The 19,460-nt window shown below is 40.8% G+C and overlaps 1 protein-coding gene across 2 annotated transcripts in view; it reads left to right on the top strand.

Moving 5' to 3' along the window:
* DNAJC6 (DnaJ (Hsp40) homolog, subfamily C, member 6) overlaps positions 1–19,460 on the top strand; it is a 239,428-nt gene that overhangs the window by 26,038 nt on the left and 193,930 nt on the right. The window contains exon 1 of one of the 2 annotated variants that reach the window (XM_006879765.1): positions 12,659–12,746. The exons of the other annotated variant lie outside the window; for it this stretch is intronic. Within the exon in view, the coding sequence (XP_006879827.1) occupies positions 12,725–12,746 (22 nt within the window). The 5' untranslated portion in view covers positions 12,659–12,724. Of the gene's footprint in view, positions 1–12,658; positions 12,747–19,460 lie in introns of those variants that run through there. 2 annotated transcript variants of the gene reach the window in all.

Here is a 19,460-nt window from a genome sequence, read left to right as displayed (position 1 = left end):
TGTTCTGGGATTCCCATTCTTCTCATACTGAAAACCCTATACTCAATATAGGATTATCATATTGTAGTATCTGAAGAACAGCAAAACAAAGTCCAATCAAATGAAGTATGCTTGTACTGTAATAAATACTCATGAGGGTGGCACAGGATAAAACAGCTTTCTGAGCTATGGTTCGTAGGGTCACTTTGAGTTGTACTTGATTCATTGGCATCTGACAATGAATATTGAGAAGAAAATTTACTGGCAACAGTATAAGCTTTATATATATGTATTAATCCTCTTGCCTTTGCCTAGTGACTTGGTTTCTTAAGCAGTTACCCAGTTTAACATGTTGTTGTAGGCAGGCTATGTTAGTTTGAAGTTGGCTTGAATCATAAACTTGCCTTATTATCAACGTCCCCCCACCCTGTCTCACCTTTTGTACAGTCACTGAGATACCAAACGTATGGTGGTGCAGGTGGTGTCATCATTCTCCTAAGCCCACATGTTTTGAGTATGATTATTACAGACTGACTGATGTCACTCTGCTCCGCCCTCTGAAAGATAGGATTTTGTTTGGAAATCATCTTTTTGATGACTAATTATGTTAACATCAAGTTATATTGAAGTAGAGTGGGTCCTAATCTGCGTCAGAGTCTCTCTCTCTCCATGGCTTTCCTTATTAATGGAAGGAAAGCCTTGTGAAGCTGAAGCTGAAAGCCCAAGAATGCCTGGGGCTACTAGAAACTAGGACAGATAACAACAGTCTTCACTTTGAGCTTTCTGAGTGAGGTTTGCATTTTTGATATCTTGAGGTCTAGACATCTAAAACTATGCAATATTTCTGTTCTTATAAGCTCTCCAGTTTGTGGTCCTTTGCTAGCAGCTCCTCCAAAATGAATACACTAGCTAACCTAGAAAGGGCTCCAGATAAGATATTGAAAGAGCCCTTGGTAGCTCCTGAGAAGTCAGCTCTACTCAGAGTGATCTTATCCACAGTAGAATGCTGCCATTATGATCCATAGCATTTTCACTGGCTGATTTTTGGAAGTAAATTGCCAGGTTTCCCCTTCTTCCTAGTCTTTCTTAGTCTTGAAGTTCTGCGAAAATTTGTTTAGCGTTTAAGCAACACACAAACCTCTACTGAGATGGGTGGTTAAGGTGTGTATGGCCAGGAATCCAAACCTCCTATTAGAATAATAATTCTCCCCTGTGGAAGATGGCAATTCTACCATTGAGCCAGTCATGCCTCTGGAAGAATCCATGTTGTTGTTGTTGTTATGTATTTCCCTAACCCATAGTGACCCTAAACAGTAGATCTGAACCCTGCCCTATCCTGTGCTGTCCTCATATTTTATGACACACTAGAGCCGATTGCAGCAGTCACTGTGCCGATCCATCTGTTTGAGGATCATCTTCTTCACCAACCCTCCGTCTTTCCAAGCATCATGTCCTTCTCCAAGGAATAGCTTCTCCTAACAACATACGTGAAGAATGTGAGACGAAGCTTTATCATCTTTGCCTCCAGGGAGCACTCTGGTTGCACTTTCTCCCTGACATGTTTGTTAGCAGTCCAAAAGATTCAGTACTCTTCTCCAGCACCACAGTGCAAAGGCATCTATTTCTCTTCTGCTATCTTTATTCATTGTCCAGCTCTCAGATACATAGAAATTGATTGGAAATACCATGACCTGACTCGGATGCACCTTAGTCCTCAAACTGACATCATTACTCTTTGGTTGTTTGGAGAGGTCCCTGACTGTAGACTTTCCCAGTGCAATACATCTCCTGATTTCCTAGCTTCTAATACCAAGGATGTTGATTGTGGATCCAAGTAAGGTGAAGTCAATCTTCAATCTTTTCTCCATCTATCGTGATGTTGCCAATTGATCCAGTGATAAGAATCTTTGTTTTCTTCATGTTGAGATGCAATCCATATTGAAGGCTGTATTCTTCGATCTTCTGCAACATGTACACATCACTTGTCTGTCAGTTTGCTGAGGTAACTTGTGGGTTGCTGAGATGCTGAAAGCTGTGCCACTAGATTGTCAAATGCCACAAGGGTTGCTAGTGGTAGATGGGTTTTAGTAGAACTCCAAGAGTCAGACAGACTAGGGAGCAGTTTTGGCTATTCACTTCTTAAATAGCAGGTCTCTAAGAACCCTATGAACGGAGGAACCGGGATAGTTACAGTATTAGAGGTAGAACTCAGATTGGAAGTCAATCAAAATGAGGTTTTTCTCATAGCAGCAAACATTTTTAAATAGTTGGAACATGGAATGTGTGAAGCATGAATGTTTTAAAATTAGAAGCTGTGAAAAAGGAAATGGAATACATGAACATTGACATTATAGGCTTAAGAAGATGAGATGTACTAGTTTTGGCCACTTTGAATCACACATTCACATGGTATACTACGCAGGGAATGGAAGTACAATTTTGTGAGTGATAGAATATTATCCATATGTCTATATGGAAGACCTGTTAATTTGCCTATTATTCAAGTATATGCTCCTACAGCTAAAGCCAAAGGGGAGGAAATTGAAAATTTTTACCAACTCTTGCAGTCTGAAATTGACCAAACATGAAATCAATATGTGTTGATTGTGACTGGACTGCAAAAACTGGGGGTGGGGTGGGGTGGAGAAGAAGAATAGTAGTTGGAAAGTATGGACTTGGTAACAAAACTGAGGTTGGAAATTGATCAAATTTTGTATGTTTTGTGATTTATTCATTCCAAATATCTTTTTGGAAAAAACACAGATGATGACTTTACACATGGATTCTGATTAACTGCATCTGTGGAAGGAATTTTTGGAGAAGCTCAATATCAGCAGTCAAAACTAGACCGGGGGCGAGCTCTGGTGGCCTAGTGACAAGAAGCTGCATTGCAGTCCCAGAGGTGCGGGGTTTGAATCCACCAGATGCTCTGCTGGAGAAGGAGGGACAATCTCCTCCTGTACCAGTCAGATCTGATTTGACAGTACACATACACACACACACACACACACACACACACACACACAAACACAAATAATAAAAATAAAACAAGAAAACTAGGTCAGGGCAGTCAGTGGAACAGACCATCCATTACTCATGTGCAAGGTCAAGTGGATGCCAAAGAAAATGAAACCAAGTCTGTGAGAACCAAAATAGGACCTTGAGGCTGATAAAAACCCCATTATGTCTCATTTATGACAATTGCTGCAAAAGATAAAAAAACCCTATACCCTTCAATATGGATTACATCTTAACATCAAAAAACCAAAATTCCTTGCCACTGGACTAATAGACAACATTGTGATAGGTGGAGAAAAGATTGTAGGTGTCAAAGATTTTGTCTTTCTTGGATCCACAATCAACACCCAGGGTAATAGCAACTAAGAAATCAAAAGATATGGTACATTGGGAAAATTTGCTGTTAAAGGCATCGCCAAAGTTCCAAAAAACAAAGGATGTATGTTTAAAGACCAAGGTGTGTCTGATACAAGCCATGACATTTTCGATTGCTTCATTTCTGAAAATTGTACAGTGAATAAGAAAATTGAAAAAGAATCAGTATCTTTGGATTGTGGTGTGGTGAAAAGTATTGAATATCCCTTTGACAGCCAAAAGAACAAACAGGTCTATCATGGAGAGGGTCAACCAGAATGCTTCTTAGAGGCAGAGATGGTGATACCTTATCTCGCGTACTTTGGGCGTGTTGTCAAAATGGGCCAGTCTTTGGAAAAGGATATGCTGGGAAAGGTGTAGAGCCAGAGTCAGGGAAAGAGAGGAAGACCTCAGCAAGATGAATTGACTCGGTGACTGTAACAGTGGGCTTGAACATATCAGAAATCAGAGGCTGGTGCAGTGTAGGCCAAGACTCAGGTCTTTTGTCCATAGGGACAGTTGTAGGCAACTCTGTGACAACTAACCATCATCACAAAAATTTAAAACATATTCTCCAAGTGTTTTTTAACTTGAAAATCAGTTGTAATCCAGCTGATTTTGCCTTGTGGTTACACTGTGTGTGTGTGTGTGTGTGTGTTCCTTCCATAGGGTTTTCAATGCTTGATTTTTTAAGTCGATTTCTAAGCTTTCTTCTAAGGTACTTCTGGGTGGATTTGAACCTGTTAAACATGACCTGGGACCTTCTCTCTGCTTACCTACACACTAACTGAGAAATAACCGATAGATTTAATCCACTATCTTAAAGCAGTATTTTTCTTTCTTTTTTATTTCATAAAAAACAATAACACAGCCTTATTTTAATTCAAGGACTTACTTAGAATTCTTGAAAGTTTTTTCCGTTTTATTGTCAAGATGACCTCTTCAGCTGGGCATGACTCACTGGTATAGTGACTCAGAAGTGGCATCTAACAAGACAAGGACTGTGTAGGCTGTGAAGGGAGCCTGTTGTGGACTTGTGGAGCCTGCCCAAACCTTTCCCTGAGTCTCGTCACTGAGCATCATTTATTTCTTTTAACAAGTACCTATCATGGTCACTGGCGCCAGTTTATATATATGAAGCTTAGTGTATGCTTGAGTCACTCTCTTATGCAAAGCCCTGAGCTGTGTGAGCCCATCCTTGCCCTCAGCTGGGTGTAACCTTGAGGTTTACTGTGAGACATAAGGAAATTTTGAATGTCACCTGGTTGGGAACGGTCACAGAATCAGGATGTCTTAAGGGTTCTGTTTTGTCAGGATGAAAATCAAAGGGCCTTTTTATTTGAGATGTTTTCAAACTTCTTTCAGCTTTTGAAAAGGAGATTGGCTAAGGATGATCCGTTAATGGGTGGATTAGCTATGTGAGGAGACGAGTGTAGAAAAATGTTCGTATAGATAAGTTTACTGTACAGCTCTTTCAACTTTTTGTTGTGTGTGAAACCTTTAAAAAGAAAACGTGGAGTAAAATGCACATGGCACCAGAAATGACCATGGTCTTTAAAAAGACAATTACAATAAGGAAACTTCCTTTCAAATAGCAGTTGTAGCACTTTGCCCCCTACTCACTCATTCTCCCAGGCTGCTTCTTCCTCCCATCCCAACCTAGAGGGTTTCCTTCATTACAGAGGCAGCCCTTGTGGCATAGGAGTCTGTAGGGTATTGGGCTGCCAACACAAAGGCCGAGCCCCTCTGGTGGTGTGACTTCACCAGTGATTCTTTAGGATTAAGACGGTCAGTTTCTTCCTGTGAGATTTACAACCTCTGAAACTCAATGGAGGGTCAGCTCTTAGTTGTTTTCTACTTGATGGCATTGGGACAGAGGATTAGGGCTGGCAGTTGGTTAACTCTGTGCCAGGGACTTTATATTTTCCCTAATACATCATTCTCATAGGAATCCTACAAGCTAGTTATAATCTTCTTCATTTTATGAGGAGACTGAGGCTCAGATTGGTAAAGTTGACGCAGGTAAGAAGCTAATAATAGTAATAATAATAATAGTTCTGTAGCATTTATGGAGCCCTTTATGTGTCAGACCTTGTGCTGTGTACTTGACATGCATTAACTGGTTCATTCCTCACCTAACCCTAGTAATTAGGTACTATTATTATTGTCATTTTACAGATAGGAAATAGAGATGGGAACTTGTTCCACATTTCTAGGCACTCATAAATGTGTGAACCCTGTTTTTCTGGCTTTGGAGGCCCTGTGTTCCTCTTTAAACTCAGCCCTGTGGGCTAACAAAGCCTTCACATTCTTATGCATAACTTATAAGTTGCATCTTGTGAAAACTTCTTATCCTTAGGCTACAAGCTTTGTGAGGCCAGATACTGCTTAGCATTGTGTTGTTACCAGTGTTCAGTGCCTGGCACAAGTGACTGAACTGTGGCCTGGGTGGTGGCTTCTCATCATCAGCTTTTCTCCCCTCTCTCTTCTCAGCTACTAAAATTGCTCTTAGTGAGCACATTTTGGCTTCCCTGACCTGAACCTGGATTTTGGAGACAGAGATGTCTATTTCTTTCACATAGTTAAGTGGAAGCAAGGGGTTTTCCTGAAGGCAGATTTTTATTATTGGTCCTATTTTAGCTGGCAGTGAGGAACTATTATCCACTATCAAGAAAATATGGGAACACAACTTCCAAATACCTAAAATTTCCTAAAACATTAAGGGAATCTTCACGTATAGCAATTAGAAATAAAATACAACCCCCCTAGTGGCCCAGACAGTGTTCACTTTATAGGCATGCCTGACTCTTAGGCTGCAGTAATGAGCAGGTGGACACTGGTTAGTAGTTCTTTATAGACATGTGCCCAAACATGTTGATACTTATGTAGTGTTGATTTGCAAAGTATCAGGTTTGTTCTCCCCTTTGATCTTCAGAATACTATAGACATGGCAGTTATTATCACCCACTTTACAGAAGAGGAAGCTGATGCCACAAAGTTTAAGTTGCCTGTTCTTGACCAATCAGTTTATAAGTGGTGGAGATTTTGGGTTTGGGTTTATTTTTATACTGTTGTTGTTGTTATGTGCCGTCGAGTCGTTTCCGACTCATAGCGACCCTATGCACAACAGCCCTAAACCCTGCTTTATCCTGCGCCAACCGCACCGCCTCTGATACACCCATCCCGATTACCCCAGTCACCGAATCAATCCATCTCGTAGGAGGTCTTCCCCTCCTGCGCTGTCCCTCCACCCTCCCAAGCATGATGTCCCTCTCCAAGGACCCGTCCCTCCTGGCAACATGTCCAAAGTATGCCAGACGAAGCCCCAGAATCCTTGCCTCCAAGGAGTAGCTTGGTTTAATCCTCTCCAAGATGAATCTGTTTGTTTTCCTGGCAGTCCATGGTACATTCAGTACCCTTCTCCAGCACCACATCTCAAAAGCATCCACTCTCCTTCTGTCCTCCCTAGTCATTGTCCAGCTCTCTGATGCATAACAAGCGATTGCAAATACCATGGCCTGTATCAGGCGCACCTTAGTCTCCAGAGAGACACTATTGCTCCTGAGTACCTTTGAGGGGTCCCTAACAGCAGACTTTCCCATCGTGATACGCTTTTTGATTTCCTGACCACTGGTACCAAGAGTGTTAACTGTGGAGCCGAGCAAACTGAATGAAGCTGTGAACAATCTCAATCTCTTCGTCATCCATCCTGACGCTGCTAATTGGTCCAGTGGCGAGAATCTTTGTCTTCTTGACATTGAGCCTTAGTCCATACTAAAGGCTGCAGTCCTTGACCCTTCACAGCAAGTGCATGAGGTCCTCCTCAGTTTCAGCAAGCAGGGTTGTGTATTTAAAAAATTCAAATATATTATTTTTCACACCAGATCCTTCATATTTCTCTTACCCTCCCATCAAATTGTGCAACCCATGATTAATCCCCACCACAACCCCACATAACCTCATTCCTCTGCTTCCGCCCTCCCTCCCCTTGGGAATTCTTCTGTGTTAACCAGTTCTTTTTGGTACAGTAACTCTGTGTACTCCTTCCATTTTCTTTCTTTATTTTTAAATACTGGTTTCTCTATAAACTTCGTATAAATTATTTTTCACACCAGATCTTACTCATTTGCTTCACCCACTCTTCCCTCCATCCATCTATTGTGTGACCCTATGATTAACTACGCCTGACCCCATTCATCCTCACCCCTCTGCTCCTCCCCACCTCCTTGATCCTCATAGTTGTCCCATTCATCAATTTTATCCTCTTCAGACTGTGCCTTTCTGGCTGTAGTTGACAGTCTCTTTATACTGTAAACTAGGCCTTCTAAGCTTGATTCCAGTTTGTCTCTTATGAACTTTATGGTTTTGGGCTTTTACTTCTGGGTCTCTGATCTACCTTGAGATTTTTTGTGTATGGGGTGAGATGTGAATCCTATTTCAGCTTTCTGCAGGTAGTAGTCCAGTTTTACCAGCAACATTTGTTGAAGAGTTTATCATTTCCCCATTTGATAGCTTTGATTTCCATGTCCAATATCAGTTGACCATAGATAACTGGGTCTATTTCAGGGTTCTCAATTCTGTTCCGTTGGTTTGTGTGCCTGTCATTGTACCAGTACCATGCTGTTTTGGTTACTACCGCTGTGTAGTAGATGTGTGTGTGTGTGTGTGTGTGTGTGTGTGTGTGTATAGTAGGTTTTGAGGTCAGGGAATGCTATGCCACCCCTTCATATTTATTTCTCAGAGGTGTTTTGCTTCTTTGGGGTCTCTTGACTCTCCAAATAAACTTGACAGTTTCCCTTTCAATCACCTTGAAAACTGAATTTGGTAACTGTATTGGGATTGCATTGAACATGTAGACTGCTTTTGGTAGGATTGTAATTTTCACAATATTGGGTCTTCCTGTCCATTAACAGGGCACCTTTTTCCATTTATTTAGCTCTTCTGTTGTGTCTTGCAGAAATGTTCTATAATATTCTTTGTGTAGGTCTTTTGAGACAGTAGGTCTTTAATCATCATTTCTGAGTCCAACAACGTTTCCATGCCAATATTGTATTTAACTCATCAATTGGGAGAATGAGAGCAACAGATGGTTGTTATTTTGTTAAGCTTTTCCCCAACTTAGTGGTCTTCAGTTGGATATCTGCCTGTCAATTTATGAATCTGTGCAAATTAAGGAGACAAGCAAAACCTTTCAAACTTACTGAGTCAGACTCAAGTCATAGCTAACCCTCTGAACCTGTGAACTGTATGGAATGAGACTGTCCATCTTCTCCTTAGGAACTATCAGAGTGGCATGACCTTTGGCTTTGCAAGTGCAACTTCTTTGAACTAAGTCACTAGAGCTCCTTGCTGATATGGTTATTATGTGCTGTTGAGTTGACTATGACCCATAGTGACCCTGTGAACAATGACCCTGAATCTTTCCCTGTCCTGAGCCAGCCTCACCATTTTTGACACAACTGACCCCATTGTCACAGTTTATTTGCTAATCCATTTTATCCATGGTCTTCCTTTCTGCACTAATCCTCAACCCTTCCAAGCATGATGTTCGTCTCCAAGGAATGGTCCCTCCTGGCAGCATGTCCAAAGTATGTGAGACAGAGCTTCAAAATCCTTGTCTCCAAGGATCAAACTGGTTTCACCCTCTCCAAGACAGACCTGTTTGTTCTATTGACAGGACATGATATGTTCAGTACTCTTCTCTAGCATCACAACTCAAACTCATCGATTCTTCTTCTGTCCTTCTTATTCACTGTCCAGCTCTCAGATGGTTGTGAAGACCTGATATTGTTGCTCTTTAGCATTCCGGATAGGTCCTTGATAGCAGATTTTCCCAATGCAACTCGTCTTTTGATGTCATAACTGATGGTACCAAGAGTACTGATTGTGGAGCAAGGATGATGAAATCTTTAACAGCCTCAATCCTTTCTCTGTCTATCATGATACTTCCTAGAGTTCCTTAGAGACTAAAAATTACTGCACTTGGAGCAGAGGAGTTTGTGACAGGTCAGAACTTCAAGCCATACAAATATAAACAATGTCTTTGTATCATACTTTCTAACTGTTTAAAAGAGACTCTGATGATCCATTTCTGTATCATGTGTCAAATGTTATCTCCCTGGCTACCCTATCTAAAAGGAGTAACAACTTAACACATTACACTGTTAATCAGAAGGCTGTGCATCTCAGGTGGTTAGAACCCACCAGTAGCTCTGCAGCAGAAAGATGGGAAGTCTCCTCCTATTAAGATTTACAGAGCTGGGAACCCAGTGGAGTGTTGCAATGAGTTTGAATTGACAAGATGGCAATGAATATTTTTGTTGTTTTTTTGTTACTTTATTGTTGTTGTTTGTTGTTATGTGCCATCGAGTCATTTGTGACTCATAGTGACCCTATATACAACAGTTCTAAACCATGCTCTATCCTCACGCCAGTCTCATTACCTCCGACACACCCATCCAGATTACCCCAGTCACTGAATCAATCCACCTCATAGAGGGTCTTCCCCTCCTGCGCTATCCCTCTACTCTACCCGGCATGATGTCCCTCTTTAAAGACCTGTCTCTCCTTATAATACAAAGCCCCAGAATCCTTGCCTCCAAGGAGCAGCCTGGTTTAACCCTCTCTAGGATGAATCTGTTTGTTTTCTTGGCAGTCCATGGTACATTCAATACTCTTCTCCAGCACCACAGCTCAAAGGCGTCAATTCTCCTTCTATCCTCCCTAGTCATTGTCCAACTCTCTGATGCATAACAAGTGATTGCAAAAACCATGGCCTGTATCAGGCGCACCTTAGTCTCCAGAGAGACACCGCTGCTCTTGAGTACTTTAGAGAGGTCAATTTCCTCTCTCCATGTCATTATTATGTACAGTGGAGCTGGAATTGACCCATAGCTGATCCTCCAGTGAATTTTCAGAGGCAGTTAATTGCACAAGAGATTGCTCGTCTTTCTCCTGTGGAGCAGCTGGTGGATTGAAGCACAGACCTGTGGCTTCCCACTAGGTCACCTGAACTCCATTCCACTCCATAAGATTTAGTATGTGCTTGTTTATTACTGATCTGTGGCTTCTCACTATGTAATAGTCAGGAGAACAAACACTTGAGGTGTACTTCTGATTCCTGAGTGCATGAATAGTGTTTGGCACAAATAACCATTTGATGGTAGACACAAGACACAATGCGTCATACTAATTGATAGCTACACCGAGGTATCCCTTGAATCTTTCCTGTGTTTTCTGACAGAATTTGTTCTTTTAAAAAATCCTAGAGCCTTCTTAAGTATTTTCTTCTTGTTAGATGCCATTAAGTCGAGAACTACTCACTACAACCCTGTGATCTGAACCCTGCACCATCCTCATCAGTTTTAACTTACTTCTTATTGCTGTAGTCACCAGGTCTGTTCATCTAATTGAGAGTCTTTCTCCTTTATGGAAAGCTGACGGCCCATCTTTCTAAACATGATGACTGTTTCCAGCGACAATCCTCTCCTAAAAACATGCCCAAAATATGTGAGATGAAGCTGTTTGTCATCTTTGCCTCTAAGGAATACTCTGTCTGAACTTTCTCCAACATATATCTGTTCATTCTTTTTGTACTCTTTTCTAATATCACAACTCAAAGACATTGATTGGTCTTCTGTCATCCTTATTCAATTCAAAATAATCTCAAGAATAAGTTTGAGGCATTGAGCACTAATGATCGAAGATCAGATGAATTGAGGATTACATCGAAATACTATTCATGAACAGAAGAAAAAGAAGTAATAAAGGCAGAGGAGAAAGAAAAGATCAGAATGCCCATCAAAAGAGACTGTGAAAATTGTACTGGAGCATCGAGAAGCAAAAAAAAAAAAAAAAGGGAAAAGATGCTGAAAAAGGTCAACAGAAGATTTCAGAGGTCAGCTTGAGAAGACAAAGCAAAATATAATGGAATGTGCAAATACCTAGAGTTGGAGAATAAGTGAACTAACTCAGTCCTACAAAGACAAATGTATAAAACCATTATTGTAGAAAGAGGATGAAGATCCAAGGGGGGGGGTTGCAGAGCAAAGAGATAAGGATGTGTGTGTGGGAGTTGTAGAATTTGATTGGAAGGGGTGAGGGAACTTGGAAGAATCTGGTCTGAAAAACAGTGTGTTCGAATTTTGTAAATAAACGAATATATGGAGTTGCTCGGCATTTCTTAAGCTGAAAGAACTGAAAAACAAATTCAGGCCTTGGGTTGCAGTACTGAGAGATGCTATGGACAAGATGATCCAGGCAACATCAGTAGACTGTAAATGTAATACACAGAGTCACTGTATCAAAAAGAATTGGTCGACACGGAAATATTTCAGGAAGTAGCATATAAAAAGGAACCAATGGTAATGAAGGATGTTCAAGTTACACTGAAGGAATTGGCAAAAATTAAGGCCCAAGAATTGATGGGATACCAAATACCATGTTTTAATCAAGGACATACTTACCAGCCTGTGCTAGGAAATCTGGAAGATAGCTACCTGGCTAAAGTGACCGGAAGAGATCAATATTTGTTTCCAAGAAAGATGATCCAGCAGAATGCGGAAATTATGGAACAATACCATGAATATATGCTTAGACCTGGTAAAGTGGGTTCAATAACATTTGTGTCTAAAGCAGACACAGGTTGCTATGTTGCATTTAGGATTACCACAGTCTGCAGAGGGCTAGGGCTAGTCTTGTCCACTGTTGTGTGCCCAGCATTTAGCAGAGACCCTGGTGATGTAGTACTTAATGTGTCTGACTGATAACTGAAAAAAGATGGGTGGTTGCAATCTGCCAGCTACTCCATCAGATAAAGATTAGGGACCTTCTGTGGTGAAGCCTTACAAACCCAATGGAGACTGATTGTGAGCCCAGATGGTCTATATGGCAGTGGGTTTCTGGTTAAAAAAAAAAAAAAAGTTGAATGAGTGAATGAATTTGCAGGAGGAAAATAAAAGGAGGGTACTCTTAATTCCCCTTCAGAGATGAGCTCTCATCTTGAAACTGAACCCACTGGCACTGTGATTTCCCTTTCTACTTGAACCAGATCTCCCCAGAAACAAAGAGGCGCTGAACAGTTGGTTCCATAACCTAAAGGAAGGAAAGGGAAGCCTGGGCTCCAGATCCGGTTCCATGCCATGTTTTGGAATTTGTGTTTACGTCTGCCTTCATCCCCATCCTTTCCCTCCAGCATAAGCACAATTATAACCCCGCACACCGCCTTGCATGCAATTATCATAGCTTCAGTGCTCCTCGGTTGACGGACTTCGACCCCAGGACCGCTGACTTCTGTGAATGACAAATCAAAAGTCAAAGCTACAGAACCAACCACACTTTCTTGCCTATTTGCAGCCTAAAGAAGGAGGAGAGAATGAAAGATTCTGAAAATAAAGGTAAGGGGCTGCCTGTAGAAAGGGGAGCTAAAAGACTCTTAGAGATGACACTCCACGGACATGTTTACTTTGTATTAGTAGTTACTGATGAAAAATTTCTGTGCATGTATTATTTTAAAAATTCGAGTTACCCACTCCATATGATGACTTATAAAAATAACTGGCTTCTGGTTTCTAAATATTGTGTCATTCAGTTTTTGGTGTTTGTTTTTTTTTTTCAGTCCTAAATAGAACATTTTTGCATGTTTCATTTAATCTTGGCAAAGTAACACATATTTCCATTTCACAGACCTTAACACAGGTTGACGGATAAACCCTTAATGAACATTAATCTTTCCTGGAGGGCCCACGGGGGAGCCCGCACTGACCTTCAGAACTGTTTATTTCGCAGAGGGATTTTCTGCACAGCCCCACCCCCCACTCCCACCCCAGACCTCCACCCGCTGCATCCCTAGAATGTTAACAGGCTTTCCCCTCCCAAATATTAATACTGTTCGAATGACGTCGGCGAAGGGGAAACTCAGCAGAGGGAAGAGGTTCACTTAAAAGGAGCCAACATAATGTTGAGTTTAACGAGTACTGGAGGGTGCTGGGTTTTTTAATTATACAGGCTCCTTAAAATTTCTGCCGCAGTTGGGGGAGGAGCGATGGCCCCGAGGTCTCGGGAGGCTGCACGTGTTCCCTGATCCTATTTCCAGCCGAGCGCCCTTCCTTCCTACAGCATTGGCCTTCTCCTGGTCCTGCTGCCCGCAGAAGGCTCGCAGGGGCCGCGCGCCCTGGACGACAAGCTCTCTGCGCCGCCGCGTCTGGGCTCCGCTTTCGTGAGCGCTAATTTTAGGGCGCGATGACCACCCCCCCTCCCTTTCCGGGCGTTCTCACTGGGAGCTGCTGCGCAGCAGTTTCACTCCACCCTCTCCTCCCTGTGCTCTGCGGCTTAAGGAGGCCAAGGCACTTTGCACTTGGGCACTGGGAATTAGGTTCTCTGGGGGAGGATGGCACGCCGCTCAGCTGACCCTCCCACGACCCTCATCAGTGCCCTGGACAAGTTGTTTGCGCGGCCAGTGCAACAGCACAGGCCTCTCTTCTCCAACCTCCCTCAGTCCCCAGGAGTCTGTTTGTCTTTCTGGATTGTGTCTGGATTCCTGTGTTTTGATGGGCAATGATATTCATTTCACATATTAAAAAGAAAAACAATCTCCCAACAACCTGATGCCAGTGGGAAGAGCTATTTTAATCTACTGAGCAGCTTGTAGTGCGGATACTTAAACAAACCTGCTTTCTGTGATCAGACTTTAAAAAGGTCAGGGGCAGCTGATGTTGGTAGTATTACTATCTAATAGGTTTTGGGTCATTCACATCCCTCATATTGATCAGTGTGGTTTTGATATTTAAATTTTAATTCAGCACTGTTAGTGGGGAAGGGAAGTATCATTATAGGCCACCCCTATTTCTAAATCAAAGTCGTAGATATATAATTTGTGTATAATCAAATTTCTGAAAATGAACTCTAAAGAGAGTGTTGGCTCGCCCTGCATTGCTTTCAGAGGCTAGAGAAAGATTTCTGAAAAGGTGAAAAAGAAATTGCTATTTGCCAAGTCATGCTAGGCCATGGATATGATTTAGGAAAGAAGAAAAAAAAATAAAGCTTCCAGTTTACAAAAATGTCTCTTACTGTGTCAGCTTATTTCAAGCACCAAGTCCCCACCTACCTATTGAGGGAAGTTGATACACAGAATTTTTGTTTTACTTTGTATTTAAAAGGCCTTAGGCTGGGAGTCAGTATAGTCAAGCTCTGGTTTATTCAGCTGCTAACTCAGTGAGCTAGGGCAGGATCTTTTTTTTTTACTGATTTATTTAAGAAGTTTGTAAACTTTGTTTTTTTAACACCAGATCTTTCCCATTTGCTTCACCCACCCTTCCTTCCACCCATCAAATTGTGTGACCCTGTGATTAACCACTCCCATCCTCATCCCTTTGCTCTCCACCTCTGCCCTTGGATCCTCATACTCATTTTATGATAATGATCTTACACAATATTTGTCCTTATGCAACTGAGTTAGTTCACTTAGCATAATACTCTCCAGTCCCTCCCAAGTTAGGTAGTAATTTACAGAATCATTGCTCCTACATGCTACATGGTATTCCATCATGTGTACCATAATATATTAGTCCATTCCATTGTGGTTGGACATTTGGGCTGTTTCCATGTTCTTACGATGGTGAATAATGCTGCTATGAACACTGGGGTGTACAAAACTCCATTTGAGCCTCAGTTCTCATTTTCTCAGAGTATATTCCAAGAAGTGGGATAGTTGGGTCATATGGAATTTCTATGTTCAGCTTTTGGAGGAAGTGCCAAACAGCCTTCCAGAGTGGTTGTACCATTGTACAATCCCACCAACAATTTGTAAGAGTTCCTATTCTATCACATCCTCTCCAACATTTATTACTTGCTGTCCTGTTAAACTTGGACACTGCTACTGGGGTGAGATGGTATCTCATTGTGGATTTGATTTGTATCTCTTACTGCCAGTGATTTTGAGCATTTCTTCTTATGACTGTTGGCCATTTGAATTCCTCTGTAAAAAGTCTATCCATGTCTTTTGCAGGGCAGGATTTTTTATTTTGTTTCTTTTGGTTTCTATTATTCATAAAATAGGGAGATATCGTGGCCTAGTGGTAAGAAGCTGCGCTGCAATCCAGAAGGCACACAGTTCAAATATGCCAGCAGCTCCCCAGGAGAAGAATGGGCTTTCTCCTCCCTGCAGTTAACTGCTTCTGAAAACTTGCTTTGTTTCTGTTCCAACTCACATGCACACACAACAACATTCCTAAAATAGGGAGCTCTAGTAAAAAGTTGCACTGCAAATCCAAAGGCAAGCTCTTCAAACCCACCAGGTGTTCTGTAAGTGGACGATGGGCAGTTTCCGCTCATGTCATTTACTGCGTGTGGAAACTCCCTGGAGCATCATCATTTCTGACTCCATAGTGTGCAGCAGCAAAGGAAAAAAAAAATCTCTAAAATGGAGTAAAGTTAGCCTATGTTATTGTTTTTCAGTTATAATTGACAAAAAGTACCTCAACTAGCATTTTAGAAAGATGAAATAGAGTAGAAAATCATGTACAAAGTAAGAGTAAGTATTGTTTCTTGAAACTTCTGCTTTAATATTAATATTTTAGCACTTATGTTTCCATGTACAGAAACATTACAGCTTATTATAATATTAATAGATGTATTTTGTACTTCATAAGTAGTTGTTATTGTTGTTATGTGCCATTGAGTCACTTGCGACTCATAACAACCCTATGTACAACAGCCCTAAACCCTGCTCTATCCTGTGCTGGTCTCACTGTCTCTGACACACCTACCTTTACCCTGTCCCTCCATCCTCCCAAGCATGATGTCCTTCTCCAAGGACTGGTCCCTCCTTTCAACATGTCCAAAGTATGTCAGACAAAGCTTCAGAATCTTTGCCTCTAAGAGGCAGCCTGGTAGCATGTGAAAAGCACTCTATAAGGTTGCTTCCTATTGTCTCAATACAAAGAGCTAGGGAATATTTTAAATATAAGAAAATGAAGAGTTGTGTTAAGAATTTCGTGGGCAATCTTCTGTGAAAAATATAGCCTCTGATACCCACTGGAGGGTCAGTTATAGCAATTAGAGTGTCTCTCTGTATGTGTCTCTAGCAGTAGTTGTAGTGTACTTTTGAGTTAGAACATATATGTATGCATATACATGGTAAACAGACCAGAGAGTTATCGAAATATCTAAATATCTAAATATGAAACACAAATACATTAAAAATGAGAGTCTTTGTGCTGAATGAAAACAAGCACAATTAGAAAAACTATTAAGAATGCTCTCCATTGTTTAGGAGTCATTTCTCAAAGACAGAAGAAGAGGCCAATCAGGATGTTGATAGGCAGAAATGGACTTTTTTTTTTAAAGACAGTTTTATAACTTTATTTGACAATCAGCTATTAGTTTTCATCCACATTGACGGTCTGTAGATTTTTGAAAGTGGTGACAGGTACATAGGTAACCAGCGTATGCAGCTTGTTTGGGGAATCTTCATCCTCATTACGTTTTCTGGACAACCGTACACGAATGCGGTATGGGACATTCCTTATTCCTTTGGCCCAGACAGCTTTGTTAAGCCTGGTGTCAATGTGAACATCTGGTGTTCCCATCTCTTTCATGGCAAATTTCAGGATCTCCTTTAGTGCCTGAGGAGCACACTTTTTAAATCCCACTCCATGGATGCGCTTGTGAATGTTGATGGTGTACTCTCTGGTCACCACTTCGTTGATGGCAGAATGGCCTTTCTTCTTCTCACCACCCTTCTTTGTGGGGGCCATAGTGCCGGAACCAGGCTGGAAAAAAAGCAGAAATGGACTTTTTAAGTTACCATCACATGACTGATGTTCAGCAAATGTTAAATGGTCATTTAATGACTGCCTTCTTTTCTTTACCCTCTTTTTAGAACAGCTTGTTTTAAGACAGTCCAGTGAGGCTTCTAAATAATAATAATAATAATAAAGCATTGTGTAACATTTGCCCAGCATATCTCAAAATAATCTGCAAGCCAGAAAAAAATTATGTATGAGACAACTAAGAAAAATATTGTAGTGTGGTTTATTAAGTAGATATTGGCAAACATGACAGATAATCATAATAATAACAGTAATATCTACTATTAATAAGCAGTAGTACATGAAAAACATTCTGTGAGGTTGCTTTTTATATTGTCACAATAGTGTGAAGTAGGTAGTATTTTACATGTAAGAAAAGGAAGAATTAGAGTTCTTTGCAGGGACAAATAGCTAGCAACTGGCAGATGCTGGTATTTAAACCCAAGACATTTTACCTCCAAAACCATTCACAGTGAGTGGTAAGAAGGCTTGCAAGTAAGTAACCTTGTGAAATTACAGAATTTAAAAATAGAATTGTCAGTATCATTTCATAGTAGAATTTAATTGCTTATTCATTAAACAACAACAACAACAACATTCTTTTCTCTCTCTACTAGTTTATTTACAAAACTTGAATACAAATTTGGACAAATTGTTTCAATTTCCCTCACTCCCCCCATCATATTGTACAACCCAATGATTCATTAGCCCCCACCCCCATCCATATCCCTCTGCTTCCAGCCTCTCCCACCCCTCCTGTATGTTATACTCATTCTACAATAAAAGCTTTATACAATATTTATCCTTGTGGGACTGAGCTAGTTCACTCAGCATAATACTCTCTAGTCCCTCCCACATCTGGTAATAATTTACAAAGCGATTGCTCCTACATGCTGCATAGTGTGAATGTAGCATAATTTCTCAATCCATTCCTTTGTGGTTGGACATTTGGGCTGTTTTCTGTGTTCTTATGATGGTGAATAATGCTGCTATGAACATTGGTATACAAATCTCAGTTTGTGCTTCAGTTCTTATTCTTTGAGAAATGTGTACCACTGCAAGTTATGGCATTTGACTAACTTTTATAGGTTGTGTTGAGTGTCAAAATGGGTAAAACAGATATTTGAACTCTTTACTTTTAGATTCTCATTTTCTTTTTATGTAATTAATCTTCGGTCTTATAACTTTGTTGTTGCCAAGCCCCCCCCCCCAAAAAAAAACCCAAAACAAACTAAATGAATAATCCCTGAGTATTTTATACAAGAATATGAAAGTAGAGTATGAAGTAAATTTTTAAAAAGTATTTTTTTAAAAAGTAATTTTTTCCTTCATTATCAGGATTACTTTGATATTCTCAGAAGAAATAAATTATCTTAAATACTCAATTTACTGTCTGTATCTAGATGGGTTTGGAGAGTGATGGGTTTGCTGAATTGACCTGTAATAGAGTAATTTTTCAGTTTCACTAGGAGAATGTGCTGATACTGGAATTAGAACCTGTTTCATGCCAGTTCATGGGGGACACATTGGAAATTTGCAGTTAAGTGTTTTGGTTAAGTTGTAATGCTAACCTAAAGGTGGATAGTTCAAATACACCAACAGCGCCACAGGAAAATGATGTGCATTCTCCTCCCATACCATTTATGTTATTGTTACTGTTAGGCCCTATCAAGCTAAGTATGACTCATAATGACCCTATGAACACCAGCTCTGAGCCCTGTTCTATCTTTTGCCATCCTCATAATCTGACATACATGAGCCCATTGCTACAGTCACTGTATCGAGTCATCTGGTTGAGGGTCTTCCGCTCTTTTTCTGACCCTCTATGTTTCCAAGCATGATGTTCCTTTCCAAGGGATAGCTTCTCTTAGTATCATGCCCAAAGTATGTGAGAGAAAGCTTCATCATCTTTGCCTGCAAGGAGCACTCTGACTGCACTTTCTCCAAGACTTACCTGTTCTTTTGGTAGTCAGTGGGATATTCAGTACTGTTGTCCAACCATACAGCTCAAAGGCATCAATAATTATTCTGTCAACCTTATTCATTGTCAAGCTTTCAGATACATAGCAAGTGATTGAAAAGGCCATGGACTGAATCAGACACATCTTCGTCTTTAGACTGACATCATTGCTTCTCAGTAATTTGGAGAGTTTTCTGACAGCAGATTTTCCTAATGCAGTACATATACCAATATCCTGACTGCTGGTACCAAAGATATGATTGTGAATCCAGGTAGATGAAATCATTGGCAATTTCAGTCTTTTCTCTGTCTATTGTGATGTTGCTTATCAGTCTAGTGGT

Source organism: Elephantulus edwardii, unplaced genomic scaffold (genome assembly GCF_000299155.1).
Source record: "Elephantulus edwardii isolate Elephantulus edwardi_28Jun2011 unplaced genomic scaffold, EleEdw1.0 scaffold00005, whole genome shotgun sequence".
NCBI classification, from domain to species: domain Eukaryota; kingdom Metazoa; phylum Chordata; class Mammalia; order Macroscelidea; family Macroscelididae; genus Elephantulus; species Elephantulus edwardii.
Note: the sequence above shows the minus strand (reverse complement) of the source record. Positions and strands in the feature narration are given on the sequence as shown.